Genomic DNA, 14,986 nt, shown 5'->3' on the forward strand with positions numbered 1-14,986 from the left:
ACAAGAGCTAGTTCCAGGACAGGCTCCAAAGCTACAGAGAAATCCTGTCTCAAACAGAAAAAGAAAAAAGAAAACAAAAAAAGACATCTATTTTATTGTATCAGAGCCTAGGGAGATGGCTCAATCAGGAAGTTCCCTGCTGAACAAACCTAAGGACCTGAGTTCAGAACACAACACCCAAATGAAAACTGGACATGGTGGTGTATGTCTGTTACCTGGTACTTCAGGGAGAGGGAAGAGCAGGAGGATCCCTGGAACTTACTGGCCAGCTAGTCTAGTCACCTGGTAAGCCTGGATCCAGTGACAGAGCCTGTCTCAGAAGAATAAAGTGAAGCGCACTAGAGGAAGACAGCCAATGTTGACCTCTGAGCTCCAAACATGTACACACACTGCTCACAGACACACACACAGACACGACATGCATACATACATACATAAAAATAAACAAATGAGCAACTGAATCATGAAAAGACAAGGAATAACCTCAAATGCATGAAAGAATGCAATGTAAAAGAGCTTCCTCCTCATTTAGGAAAAGACAAAACCATGGAGAAAGCAAAGGTCAGTGGTTTCCAGGGGTCAGGTCAGACAGCGGAGGGCTCATCAGGACACAAACACTTTGTGGGCAGAAAAGCTACCCTGTATAATGGTGGATACATATTATTAAAGGCTTAAACAAACACACAGAACACAAATGGAAACTTTGGGCTTAAGTGGTAATAATGTGTCCGTGTAAGAATACAGACTGTAACAAATATGTCTCCCAGTCAGGAATGTGTCAGTGTAGGTGCATAGATTGTAACAAATATGCCACTCTGGGAGGGGATTTTTTCCTAAAACCCTGGTATTGAAGCTATACATGCAGGGAATGTGAGCAAGATATACACGGGGAAGATATGCGAATGGGAAGTCTATACATAGGAGAAGGCTATGCATGTTGAAGTCTATGCTTGTACATGTGCAAAGATTGCATATGGGTAGCTATGCTTGTGGAGAGCTCTGTGGGAAGTGGTATGAATGGTTCATGTGAGATGGGAAACCAGGAGGAAGTAGGAAAGTATGTTATTTTCAACTGGAATAGAAAAAAGAGATTAAACCGTGCCAGTGTGGATTAGTATCTTGGGGCAATTCTCTGGGTATCAAACTGAGTCACTAAATAAACAAAAATCTATTCATGCATCCAGGGTGGTGACTAGAAAGCCAGCGCCTGATTGGACTCCAGTCTACCTGGGTGGGATGCTGATGCTTGGTCTGAACTCATCTTTCTGCTCTAGAATTCAAATTCTCATCCTATGCACACAGAAGCCTGCTGCTGAGATATGATTACACCAGGCGAGGAGTCTGACAGAAGCACAGGAGCAGGCTGGCATCCACAGCTCTGTGGAGTCCAGAGCAGCACCACTGAAGAGGCGTTTACAAAAGAACAACTGGAGCACAGCCAGTAAGTCAAGACAGAGAAGGCACTGGAGCAGCTCATGGAACACGAAGCAACAGAACAATGACCTACAACAGGATTTAACAGCTCTAAACTGGCTCAGGCAAAGGAAACAAGACACTGACATCACTTTTCTGATGAGTAGATTCACACTCTGGCGGCATGGGAAAGGACCAGATATCCCCCACCTCTTTGGTCACTCGTGGCAAGATTGCACACAGTCCTGTCTGGATGGCTCCAGATCCCAGTTTCCCAAGATAGCCAGACAAAATAAGGCAGGCGAAGGGGAGTCCCGGGTTGCAGAGTCTAACACACAGTTGTAAATGTTCTCTGCTGTCTCAACCCCACCTCACAGCCCTGTCCCCACCCAGCTTTCCTGCCGTGCACCCTCCATCCAACACAGGAAATATAGCCTTCCTGAACATCTTCCGGAGCTCCCCTCTGCATCCCTTCATCTGTACCTCTTCTGTCTCTCCAATGTACCCTCATTACCACACTTAGCTCCCAACACTCCTTGCAACAAAGCACCCTTATCTAACCATGGCTGGGTGGTCATCCACCTTCCAGGATAGAACACACCAGGCACCACATGGAGTGAGCCATGCAAACGAACTCTGCCATGACAGGAAAAACCCCCGGGGAACAGAGCATGAGTGAGCAGCCTCAGCTCTGAATGATGGGACAGAATAGTAAAGGGGATGTGCATGCTGGGTAAGGAGCAGGGGGGGGGGCAGCAGGTACTTAGAAGTGGAAGGCAGAGAACAGCAGTACAACCCTCTCCTTCAGAGCACTCCCAAAAGACCCCATCTAAAGAAGGGATCTCAGAAACCAAATCCACATGGTTTAAGATGATGGGGGGGGGTGCCCTGGGAAGAAGGCATGAAAGGAGATAGAAAAGCGCAATTTTGTCTTTTGTTATAAACACAGAACTGCTTAGAACTTTACAGAATTTTCTCCAAGTAAGTATTGAAAAATCAAAATGTAATGTCCCTTTTAACCATCTCCAGACCTCCACCGTAGAAAGAGCTCAAGGCTGTAGCAGCCTTCACCTCCTACAACCAGGGATTTCCTTTGTATTAGCTTAGCTGTAATCAAATAATCCAGATAGGTTACTCTGTAAGAGAGGTTGGACTTGGTTGGCAAGGCTGAGCTGACAGGGTACACCCTGTGACTAGGGTTCTGGAGGGCAGCTCACTGGTCATAGTAAGAGCCAGCACATGCATTTGCATGGAAACTGGCCTCTCACACTTCCCATGAAGCCAGTGCTAACACCATCTCTGAGCTTCACTCCGAAGACCTTATGCAGCCACAGCACACCACAGAAACTTTCCGGAGCTCAGAGAACAATGTCATTAGTGGATAGTGGGAGCTGATGCAAAGGTAAAATGTCAGCCCCCAGTTGCCTGTATGCAAAGCGTGGCCTAATAGATATTCAACAGGGCATTCATGGCAGGCTCCCCTCTGCCTGTGCACACTGTCCAAACCCAGCCCAGCAGGAAGTGAGGCAAAGTCTAGCTCCCTCCCTGAATGCCTGCTTAGAACATCCAGCCTCAGGCCATGACCCAAGGTGTTAAACTTAATCCTAAAATACACACATTCCAAGGAGGGAGTCATCAGACTCAGCTAGTTCCATTAAATCTTCCATGGAACGCACTGGCTTCAAGTTATTTCACACAAGGCCAATGCTCGGCTTGGTACTGTATAGACTGGGGGGGAGGGGGGTGATTAGCACACATATTTATTTTAAAAAAAACCTAGCAGATTAAGGACTATCTTGGCATTCAAAATGTGTAGTTCAGCCTAGAAGAAGGGGTCCTGTTTATCCTCTCTCCCCACAGGGTGCAGAAATGACAGCAAGTTGAAAGCTAACGTCACCAGGGCCCTGTGGCTCACCTGGAGATGGCCTGTGCAGACAGTGAGAGGGAGAGGCATCACAGAACAAGGAGAGAGAGAGCGCCAGTGCCAGGCGGAAGGGGAGGGCGGGCTCTGGATTCCGGTCATGTCAGCTCAATTCTTCCACACTAAGAAGAGCTCTTGTGTAACAAGTCTGCTTTCAGGAACACTGAAAGTGCACACGCTTGGGAAAATAATCTCGCCAGCACTTCAGGCGAGGTGACAGCTGAGAGGGTGTTTTCCCTAATGGCCAGTGGCCACCCTCAAAGCACACAGGTCTGTGGATGATTAACACACACGACAGATGGGGCTACACTGAAAACTGAAACAATCAGTTCCTGGGCTTTTAAATACGAAGCTCTTGTGTTTGTTTGGATAAACTCAGGATAAGGCAGAAAGACTGATTTGTTCCACTCTTGTTGCCAAACCTGAACCAATATTTACAAACCATTTTGCTGAGCAAAGTTCATGTCAGCTGACATCAGGAGTGTATGCCACAAACTGCAGAGAACTGTACCAGCCTGGAGCTGGACGCTAGGTCTAGTCACACTGTACATGTAACAGGGTACATCTGTGGGACAAGCATACAAAGCAGTGTAAAAAAAAATTAAAATCCAACATAAGATGTGTTATTTTAGAACTCAAGAAATATGAAAGCTACTCAGAAGAAAGGCAGCCCTCCTCGGTCTTCCCAGCACACTTACTGAACTGCTTTCTTTTTCCTGTGCAGATGCTGGCAAGGTGAGGGAGGACACAAAAAAGGGGCACAGGGTTGATGTTTCCCACACTCCCTAGTACCCAAAGCAGTAGCGAGCATATTCTTTCCCTAGTAGGCATCCTGAAGTATGCCTAAGTGCTGCTGGTGTTGGTTTTATCAATTTTCTTTTTGCAGTCGAGAAGCCAAGGCCACTCAGACAGTCCTCAGAGAACTGGTCTCCCTTCAGTGACCAGCGTAGGAAGTGCTACCATTCGAGAAGGACGGGAGTGGAGCCTGAAGAAGGGAACACTCAGTCAAGTCAGCTTTGTCCTTCTGAACTGTACCTAATATAATAATGTCAAGAATAAAGCCCTCCTTAGCCTCACCAGCAACACAGGCCATTTATAGAGAAGTTTCACTCGCTGGAGAGATGCTCCATCAAGCTTCACAAGACTGAAGACTATTCTTCAAAACTTCTTTTTTTCAAGATAGTATTGTCTGAAATCTCTACACAATACTACCACCTTTTGAATAGCCTTGTTTTCCTTAAAAGAGTATACATTAAATGATTCAGTGCAGTTAAACATAAATTCTGTGTTAGTGTCTATGTTAGCACTGCTTGAGCTAGCAGCATAGCAAACACATGCACATCTGTATACACATAATACCATGCATATGCATACGTGAGTGTATACCTACACAAACATACTCCGGAATACTAACCGCTAGCCTGAAAAGGACAGCAGGCACACACGAGGGCTGCCCCGTAGCTTTTATCAGCTTCACCAGTGAATTTTGTATAAAAAGACAAGTTACAGACTTACAAGGCACAACGGTAACCTACACTACACCTAACAGTTGCCATACAAATCAAGCCACCATGAACAGGAACTGGATTTAAAAGATGAAAATGTCTAAGCAGGAAATTTTCAAAGCAGGTGGAAACAGAAGTTGAGACTAGGAGTAGGCTCTGGGATCGCACTGGAGGAAGGATCACTGGCGGGGTATAATGGAGAAGGTGACGTAAGCTGCAGAGGATTCTGGGGATCTCACATTCCCGCTCTACTACAGAGGCTCCTGGGAACCACACACTCTGCAAATCTGAGATCATACTGTCACGGGCAAACAAACGCCAGCTGACAAGCCCCGGGACAGCCTTATGGAAACAGCTCATCATGCTGGCCTTTAAATCCACATCCGACCCTTTCTTCTTTGTTTACTCTGCTTAGGAATGTCCTAGTTACTCTAAATCTTGCTGACACAACATAGTAAGAAATGATTAAAAAAAAGTGGCAAGGTATTAGGGGTTGTGGCTTGCTAAATTTCTAAATCCTCACAGGATGCCACAGAGAAAGAACACACATTCTTGAACCACTATATTCCCTTGAAAAAGTAGTGAGCATTTGAAAATGTCTTACTTAAAACTTTATAGAGTTTTAGACTGTAATCTACAAATTCCTGAACTGGAGAGAAGCACCTGCAGTTGACTTGAAGAAGCAAACATAGCAACTGTAGCAGCCACAGGACTGGAAAGTCACAGGTCCCTAAGATCCTCGAGAAGAGCCTCTAGATCCCAGGCTGCACACAAGCATGGTTAGAATTCTAAACCATGGAAACTGTGAGATAAGAGTATTGTTAAACATGTATGTAAGCCAACCATGACATGAACTTTGTCAATACAGATGGGCAAGAACATCACCCACCATGATCCTGCACTAATTCGGCAATCACTTCTGAATTCTTCCTCACCTCTCTTTATACACAGCACTCAATGGATCATGAATATAGGCATACAATTTTAAAAATTTAATGTATTATGCCTACATCTTCTATCAAGAATGTGGAAAAAAATATCAATTAGTTTACTGTTGTTGTACATGAATCTAGCTTCCAAGGTTCTACCACTGTAAGTGAAACACTGCCATCAGTGTGGGCGTGTGTAAAGTCATATTGTGAATTAGTCCAGGAGAGGAGGCGATCTGGTAAATTATGTATCTCTAAGTAAAGTGTACTCCCTCTCTAAGCCAAATTCAACGACAGAATACTCAAAGCACCGATTTTACCACCTTCTTTGCAGTGTCATTTTTTTAAGCTGAGAAATGATTTTTTTTAAGTTGATCAGAACAAATTTAAACATTTCTTTGAATTTCTCAACTTAATTTTATCTTCAACTGTCTGACCTCTAAGACGATCACTATATAGAACAGAGTATGCATTATAGAACATTGATATGAAAATAAACCACAATTATTTACATGAAAACATGTGTATGACTGTGATCCCAGCACCCAGAAGGCAGAAGTATAGGGATATCTAGTTTGAGGCCTGGGTTACATAGTGGCACCCTATTTCCAAAAAAATAAAAAGATGAAAAGAAGGAAGACGGGAAGGAGGAAGAGGGGAAATGGAAGAGGAGATGGTGGAGGGAGAGGAAGAAGAGGAGGAAGACCACCCCAGTGTCCCAGCCCCAGCACCCCAGCGCCCCAGCACAAGAACCTCACCACCAGCACCCCAGTACCAGCACCCCAGCACCAGCACCCCAGCACCAGCACCCCAACAGCAACACCAGCACCCCGGCACCAGCACCAGCATCCCAGCATCAGTACCAGCACCCCAGCACCAGCACTCCAGCATCAGCACCAGCATCAGCACCATGGTATCAGCACCCCAGCATCAGTACCAGCACCCCAGCATCAGCACTAGCACCCCAGCACCAGCACCCCAACACCAGCACCCCAGTATCAGCACCCTGGCATCAGCACCCCAGCACCAGCACCCCAGCATCAGTACCAGCACCCCAGCACCAGCACCCCAGCATCAGTACCAGCACCCCAGCACCAGCACTCCAGCATCAGCACCAGCATCAGCACCACGGTATCAGCACCCTGGCATCAGTACCAGCACCCCAGCACCAGCACCCCAACACCAGCACCCCAGTATCAGCACCCTGGCATCAGCACCCCAGCACCAGCACCCCAGCATCAGCACCCCAGCATCAGCACCAGCACCCTAGCACCAGCACCAGCAGCCCAGCACCAGCATCAGCACCCTAACATCAGCACCCCAGCACCAGCCTGACATCTAGCAGTTAGTTGCTCATCGTTTTATTTAAATGACTGAGTGGTAAGTTGTACAGACACAGAACAGCCAGTAATACAAGATCTGTGTGGAATGCAAGGAATAGAACTCCCAGGGAGGGAGGAAGGGGAAAGGTGTGTGTGTGGGGGGAGTTCTAGACAATATCCAAAAGATGGCATATTGGTCATAAAAAAGAAAATCTGCCCCTGCCTATCTCTTCCCAAAGCCCTTGTTTGAGGACAAAATGCACAAAGAGGGCTCAGGCTGTCGCGCCATCTCACCAAGCTGTGACATGAACTGCTTCTGTGTGCATCATGTGCTATGTCCCTCATACAAACGGTAGACGGTCTTTTCTCTGAACCAGTGAGCAAGAGAACAGGCTCACAAAGAGCTCACTCCAAACTCTAGCCACCATTCTTTTGTTGTGTTTTTTTTTTTCGAGACAGGATTTCTCTGTGTAGCCCTGGCTGTCCTGGAACTCACTCTGTAGACCAACTGGCCTCAAACTCAGAGATCCACCTGCCTCTGCCTCCCAAGTGCTGGGTGGGATTAAAGATATGGTCCACCACTGCCTGGCTCTAACCACCAATCCTTTTCTTTTTCTTTTACAAAACTTATAGTTTTATTGTATGACATCTTTCTCAATATTGTTATAGATTCCATTTGCTAGCTTCAAATTTCAGATATTTTTTTTATTGATTTTTATTGAGCTTTACATTTTTCTCTGCTCTCCTCCCTGCCTCTCCCCTCCCCCAAGGTCCCCATGCTCCCAATTTACTCAGGAGATCTTGTCTTTTTCTACTTTCTAGTTCCCATGTAGATTAGATCTATGTAAATCTATCTCTCTTAGTGTCCGCATTGATGCCTAAATTCTCTGGGATTGTGGATTGTAGGCTGTACCTATGACTGAGTACATGTGATAATTGTCTTTCTGAATGTGGGTTACCTCACTCAAAAGAATGTTTTCTAGCTCCATCCATTTTCCTGCAAAATTCAAGATGTCGTTATTTTTTCTGCTGTGTAGTACTCCATTGTGTAAATGTACCACATTTTCCTTATCCATTCTTAGGTCAAGGGGCATTTAGGTTGTTTCCAGGTTCCGGGCTATGACAAACAATGCTGCTATGAACATAGTTGAGCACATGTCCTTGTGGCAGGATTGAGCATCCTCTGGATATATACCCAGAAGTGGTATTACTGGGTCTTGAGGAAGGCTGTTTCCTAATTTTCTGAGAAATCACCACACTGACATCCAAAGTGGTTGTACCAGCTTGCATTCCCATCAGCAATGCAGAAGTGTTCCCTTTCCCCCACAACCTCTCCAACATAAGCTGCCATCGGCGTTTTTGATTCTGGCCATTTTTACAGGTGTAAGAGGGAATCTCAGAGTTGTTTTGATGTACATTTCTCTGATGACTAAGCAAAGAAAAGCCAGTGCTACTTTATTCTTTGAGAAGAAAGCAATTATCTGGGTGAGGGAATGGGAACTACTGTGAACAATTACCTTACAAAATTGCTACAAACAAAAAACTTACCCTTCATCTACTAGGTATGTGGGGCGAAAACAGTTTGGTTTACAACTTGTAAGTTTAAGTTGACTTCTATTGATCCCAATGAGAGAACCTATAAAGGGGGTGAATTTGATTCTAAACTTCTGTTTCTGATAAAATATCCTGGGGCTCTTCTGATAGTCTCTTCTGATAATATCTCAAACCATGGTTTAGCAAAGCTGAAGAAAATAAGAGTCAAGAGGGAACTAACTCCATTAGCTTCTCCCCAGCCCGCAATGCCAAGGGCTCCTGTCTGAAGTAGAAACCCCAGGAAGGCGGGTCTTCCTGCACCACATCATCAGCTGAGCCTCCAGCAGTGGTTATAATTTACTCAGGAAAAACAGGTAGTCAAACATTGATCAAGACCGCTGAAAGGCATCCAGAAAACTGCTTGCTCACTCCACACACCCGAGGGTTATGCGGAAGCACCATGAGCCCTTGTGAAAGAGAGCTGCCCTCCCAAACTCAGTTTGCTTGTCCTTTAGGAAAAGCAGTGAGACAGACCAAGGGACAAGGGTTGAAAAACCAAATACAGGGTAATGTAGAAACCAAAGTCAAAGGCCTATGATACAAATACTCCCAGGAGCAGCTTTTTGTACAAAAGAAAATTTATGATCTCGAACATTTGAAACCGCTGAATATAAATTATAAAGTGTGCCAATGTGAAGTTTTCCTGGTGAATACAACACTTCTCACACTGAAGAGTGCCTTCTCAACAAGTGCCAGGCTAGCCCACACTAAGGAGTGTCTTCTCAACAACAATGCCAGGCTAGCCCAGTTTTCTTCTACAGTTCTTTTCCAGAACTCCAACATCCTTCCATCTAACAGTCACTCAGCAATGTGCAACAGTTTATGAACCCGATTCCCCCACGGAACACTGGGCTAGTGCTTTAAAGGTAGGGCTACTTTCTTTCCAAATGTTCTTGGAGGAAGGGAGGAAGGGCGGGAGGGCGGGAGGGCGGGAGGGAGGGAGGGAGGGAGGGAGGGAGGGAGGGAGGAAAGGTGGGAGGGATACAGGCAGGCAGGCAGGCAGGCAGGCAGGGAGGGTGGAAGGAAGGAAGGAAGGTAGGAAGGAAGGAAGGAAGGAAGGAAGGAAGGAAGGAAGGAAGGAAGGAAGGAAGGAAGGAAGGAAGGCTCTCTTCCTCTGTACTTTAATCTCGAATATTAAAGAGTCCATGCCGAATGAAAAATCACTTGCTACAACCACTGAATGAAATGAGAAGGCACTTCAACATAATTATTTTCTCAACTGCAACATTATTTTCCCAAGTTACCATGTGTTTAACAGTATCATTGGAAAAAAATAAATCAAGACTATCTTATTCCATTCAGGCATAAAAATACTTAACTATTCTTTTACTGCTGTGCATAACAAAATGGTTTACCTTCCAGCATTTTCTGAAGACTGTTCCTCATGACATGGATGTTCTCTATCCCGATAAACTGAAACTTGATATTGGAATAATTGTCTTCATTCTCATAGCCTTTCCCTGCAGCACGATTGGCCATTGCATTAAGCTGCAATGGTCAGCAAAACAAAATAGGCATCAATTACATTCAGGACATGGAACAACCAACACATTTCCTGGACACTAATAAGAACATTGCAAAGATGTATAGACACACAATGCAGTTTAAATCTCTGGAACACTGTGCTGAGCTTTCATGGCTGCAAGTACAAAGGCTGAGCTATGATCAATATCACTCATGTGCTGGTCTGTGATCAATATCACTCATGTGCTGGTCTATGATCAATAGCACTCATGTGCTGGTCTATGATCAATAGCACTCATGTGCTGGTCTATGATCAATAGCACTCATGTGATGGTCTATGATCAACAGCACTCATGTGATGGTCTATGATCAATAGCACTCATGTGCTGGTCTATGATCAACAGCATTCATGTGCTGAGCTATGATCAATAGCACTCATGTGCTGGTCTGGGTAACATTTCCTTAGTTGGGAAATATTCCCTAAGTCCTATGGAGATGCCTGTGCCAGTTCTGACGCCAGTGCTGGCCTGATATGGAAGTCTGTGGCAGAATCAACTCAACACTATACATCAGAACTTGCTGACAGGCAGAAGAATATCCACAGAGATGTCTATCAATATATAGCTCTGCCAGAACCGTAACACCAACATACACGTCATCAGGGAGAAATGTTACTTCTAATTTATCAGTTGACCCTTCAGCAGGAATCGATAAACCAAAGGGAGAATGCTGATAGCCGGGCTGAAGGGACGGACGCTTCTTCCACTTGGCTTCTTCAAATCTCTATGGCTAATGGAGGGGGTTTTGTCACTTTCAGAACCGTAATTTTGTAGATAGGACATTGGAATTTCAGTGTAAACTGGGTTCAATGCTAATGGACTCTGAAGAAACTGAATAAGCCCAAACTAACCCTGTGCAGTATAATCAAGCAGATGAGTCCTGCCCTAGGTGGGAAACAGATTTCTCACGGGACTATAAGGCTGGGAATGCTCTTCTCTTGCAGCTTGACTGAGCAAGCTGTCACTTACAAAGAACAGTGTTCCACTGACCATTCTCTTTTTTGGGCCACAAAGGTTAGGGGATAGGGGTGGTGGTGGGGAAGACCTGCTTTTAAGAATACAGCACAAAGTAGTACTTCAAATGGTTCAGTTCAAAAAACTAAGTTAAGTTAAAAATACCCTGGCCCAGATCTTCTAGTTACAAGATTAAAGGTCCCAGCACATACAGATGAAGAATGTCTGCCATGATGTTTTTGTAAACACGGAAGCTGCACACCTATGAATATCTCATCAGAGTGGTATCTGGACAAGTCAAGCATATACATGGAATACAGCCAGGCATCAAAGACATGGACCCCGATCTATCTACCCCGTTTCCCTCTACACATCATACATCTACATGTACATATGTGTAAGCTAAAGAGTGTTCATGCAATCACCCACTGTTAATAAATTTACTGATTGATTTATTCACTTTCATTATGAAGAATTAAAATCACAGGTGACAACTTCAGCAGAAAGAGATGGCAAGCTACAGGGGAACACTATCAACAATGCTTCAGATGCTCTTGTAGCCTTCCACGGTTACAGGAAGCATATATTAAGTCTGGATCATAAGTCATAGAAATGAGGTCATAAGGAAGGAAACAGAATACAGCTGACAGCAAGCCCCTGCCACGGGAGTCCCTGCTTCAAGATCAAGTCGGGCTCCCGCTCTCTCAGCTCAGCTCCTCTGTCATCTGTGGGGCCTGTCAGCTCTTCAGACAGCTGATCCCAGTCTGCAGAAGCAGGCCACCAGTCCTAAGAGCACAGGCTTCAGCCTCAACCAAGAAAAACTTAAATCTTAAGAGATACTGTATATTCATCCTTTAAAAAGTTCTAATATCTCATGAGACATTTCTTCTTCTAGAAATTACACACACGTGCTGCTCTCGTGAAATTATGTACTATAAAAAAATCACTGCTTTATGTAATTATTTTCAAGGCTGTTGGCTAAAACTTTGTAATAAGTTTCATAAAATGCAACAAATTAACAGGATCCATACAAGAAGCTTTATGTTCGTACACTTACTCTGCATCTGAGTTCAAGTCAACAAATTAACAGGATCCATACAAGAAGCTTCATGTTCGTACACTTATTCTGCATCTGAGTTCAAGTCAAGTCTCCTCACTACATATCCCCTCCTCTTCTAAAAACAACAACCATGTTATTACATATACAACGTATGCTCAGACTTTAAAATAATTAAGAAGCTACAAAGGAAGAACCGACTGGCAGTCTTCCTGACTGGCACACAGGAGGAAGCATTTTGAAAGTCAATGTGTACTTCACACAACAGACAGAAGGTGGCAATATTTAATCTATCATACAGACAATTTTTTTCAGGAGCAGCACTTATTTTCAGCAAAAGCTGAACTCTCAAAGCAGAAACACAGTTTTATCCAAAAAGCTACTCTAGACTGAGATAGATGATAGACAGATAGATGGATAGATAGATAGATAGATAGATAGATAGATAGATAGATAGATAGATAGATAGTGATAGGACAGAGTATGCTTTACACCAAGAATTCTCTACTAGCAGGTCTAATGTGGCTCTTTTGAGAACTACATTTATAATTAAGTAAACAGCTATTGGCTTCTGGTCCTAAAAATTCCCAAGTACATAAAGCCATGGTGTTTTAAATGCATCCCAATTTCTAGATCTGCTTGAGAAGCAGGGGTGGGAAAATCTACCCAGTTCACAGGAAAACCCTTTGCTATCTAGCATTAGCATTTCTGGTGCAGAAATACCCATAGAAGAAACTAAGAGTCAAGAAGATGCACATGATGTTGTTCTTGTTGCCTTAAGCAAGTAACTGAAGACAGAAGGGAAAACACATGGTACCAGTGGCAAATGGTAGCATAAAATCTCAACCAGGCTTCAGAGGGAACAAATAGGTATTAGGACTGGTAAGAGCTGGAACCTGTGCAACTCTGCCAGGTAACAACAGTTACAGCTGGGGTTTGCTGGGGAGGATGAAGAGGCTGTTCTGGATAAAGAAGTAAAGGAAATGAAGACCCAAGAGGGGGTCAAAGCATTTAGGGTCCTCTACAGACAGCCTCAGTTGAGGAATTTAAATTCTGTCGTGGTGAACAACTATTGAGTCATTTTGAGTATCTTTAATGAAAAAGTAGAAATTGATTTAGAGCTGATGACGAAGAAGGTCCACCACACGGGAGCAGCATGGCAAGTGGTGGGCGGTTAAAAACTCAGCAGTGAGCCAGGACTTGTGGCACAGGCCTGTACCCCCTGCTATTCTGTGGGCTGAGTCAGGGACAATAAACGATAGCCTTGACCTCATAGTAAGATCCAGTCCCCAAAGTAAAGTAAACAGAGACTGAGGATGTAGCTCAATAGCAAAGTACTTGAAGTCACAGGTTCAATCCCCAGCACTGAAAAAGGAAAAAAAGGAAGAATCAGCAGTGAGAAGTGGAGAGAGCATGTGCTGCCCAGGAGCCCCATCAGTTACAGACACATGTCGGCACCTCACTTATGGCCACACTCGACACGCAGTTTACAAAGGAGACTAATGATTGGCTGACCAACTGGTCACATGACTATGCGGTAAGAGGTGATCAAGCCCAAACTAGAAGGAAACACAATCAGATTCTGCACCACCCCATGAATCACATCCATGAGTTCCCAGTGAGTGCTGGTCTGGAGAGCCAGCTGAAGGAAGGCCTAATCCCCACCCTAGCCTTGGAGTCCAGGACCATACCAGTTACACTGTATGCCCGAATCATGGCAAAGCCTGGGCTCAGAGCTGAACAGGAAACCACAGCGAAGCTGACTTTAGCAGAAGAACTGGGCCAAAGACTGAGACAGGTTGTCAAAGGATGGTCCTCTCCTCCCCTCATCTTCCTATGACCTCTAACTTTAACTGTGGCATCCTCATGGAAATGCTAGATGGTTCTACTGCCTACAAATACTGTCTACAGATGAGCTTGTCAACTTCTTCCCCTCCCCATCTAGAGGCTGCTTGTGCATATTTAAGAGTACCAGGATTATATTCAAGCAGGAATCTTGATTCAGGTTAATTTACATTTCAACCCACATATGATGTGAAACAATCTTTTTCCCTATCTACAGGCTATGTGGACTGAAGAATGCTTTTCTCCGGGACTCTGCCCCTCCTGTGCTTTCTGCCAGGCTCACCTTTTCTGTGTAGTTGGTAGAAGGGGCCCCATGGAAAGAAAGCACTTAGATAAATAGCTCTCTGCAAAGCTAGGAGATTACAGTTGTCTTACTGCTTCACAGTGCTTCTCTGGTGAATCCTCATTGACCATCTCTGCCTTCTATTAGCATGGGTATCCAAAGGGTGACCATCTCTCTCTTCTATTAGCATGGTTATCCAAAGGGTGACTTTCTGAAAGCACACACGTCGGCTTCCATTCCACACATGGAAGATCTACTATGGGAAGAGCCCATTCCTGCAGCCCTACCAGCACACTTGCCCAGAGCCCCTCACTGGGGACCTTCAGTGCAGGGAAGTTGTCTCAGCAAGGTTTGATCAAGTTTGCTCAGGTCAGACCTAAGCCAAAGGACATTGCTCCATCCATTCATGGACAAAGAATAGGAGTGATGACTGTCCTCGCCTGCCACAAAACACAATGGCACTCTCCCATTCTCTGTCATCTGTCACTGGCCCTGCAAGGCGGAGGCATATATGACCAGGAAGTATGGTCCCACCTGTTAGACACCCCTAATCTTCACAGCTGTGTCTTGAAGATGCCACCTGCATGGAACCCAGTAAACAGACACTACCTCATCTCCAGAGAAAGAGAAACACCCCATGA

General features: G+C 44.8%; 1 protein-coding gene across 2 annotated transcripts in view; it reads right to left on the reverse strand.

Moving 5' to 3' along the window:
• Nucleotides 1-14,986, reverse strand: part of Mtmr7 (myotubularin related protein 7) — a 76,804-nt gene that overhangs the window by 13,631 nt on the left and 48,187 nt on the right. For both annotated transcript variants that reach the window (XM_075986560.1, XM_075986559.1), the window contains one exon: nucleotides 10,039-10,171. In XM_075986560.1, coding sequence (XP_075842675.1) covers nucleotides 10,039-10,171 — 133 coding nt within the window. The remainder of the gene's footprint in view (nucleotides 1-10,038; nucleotides 10,172-14,986) is intronic.

The sequence above is a fragment of the Microtus pennsylvanicus genome, chromosome 9 (assembly GCF_037038515.1).
Source record: "Microtus pennsylvanicus isolate mMicPen1 chromosome 9, mMicPen1.hap1, whole genome shotgun sequence".
Lineage (NCBI taxonomy): Eukaryota > Metazoa > Chordata > Mammalia > Rodentia > Cricetidae > Microtus > Microtus pennsylvanicus.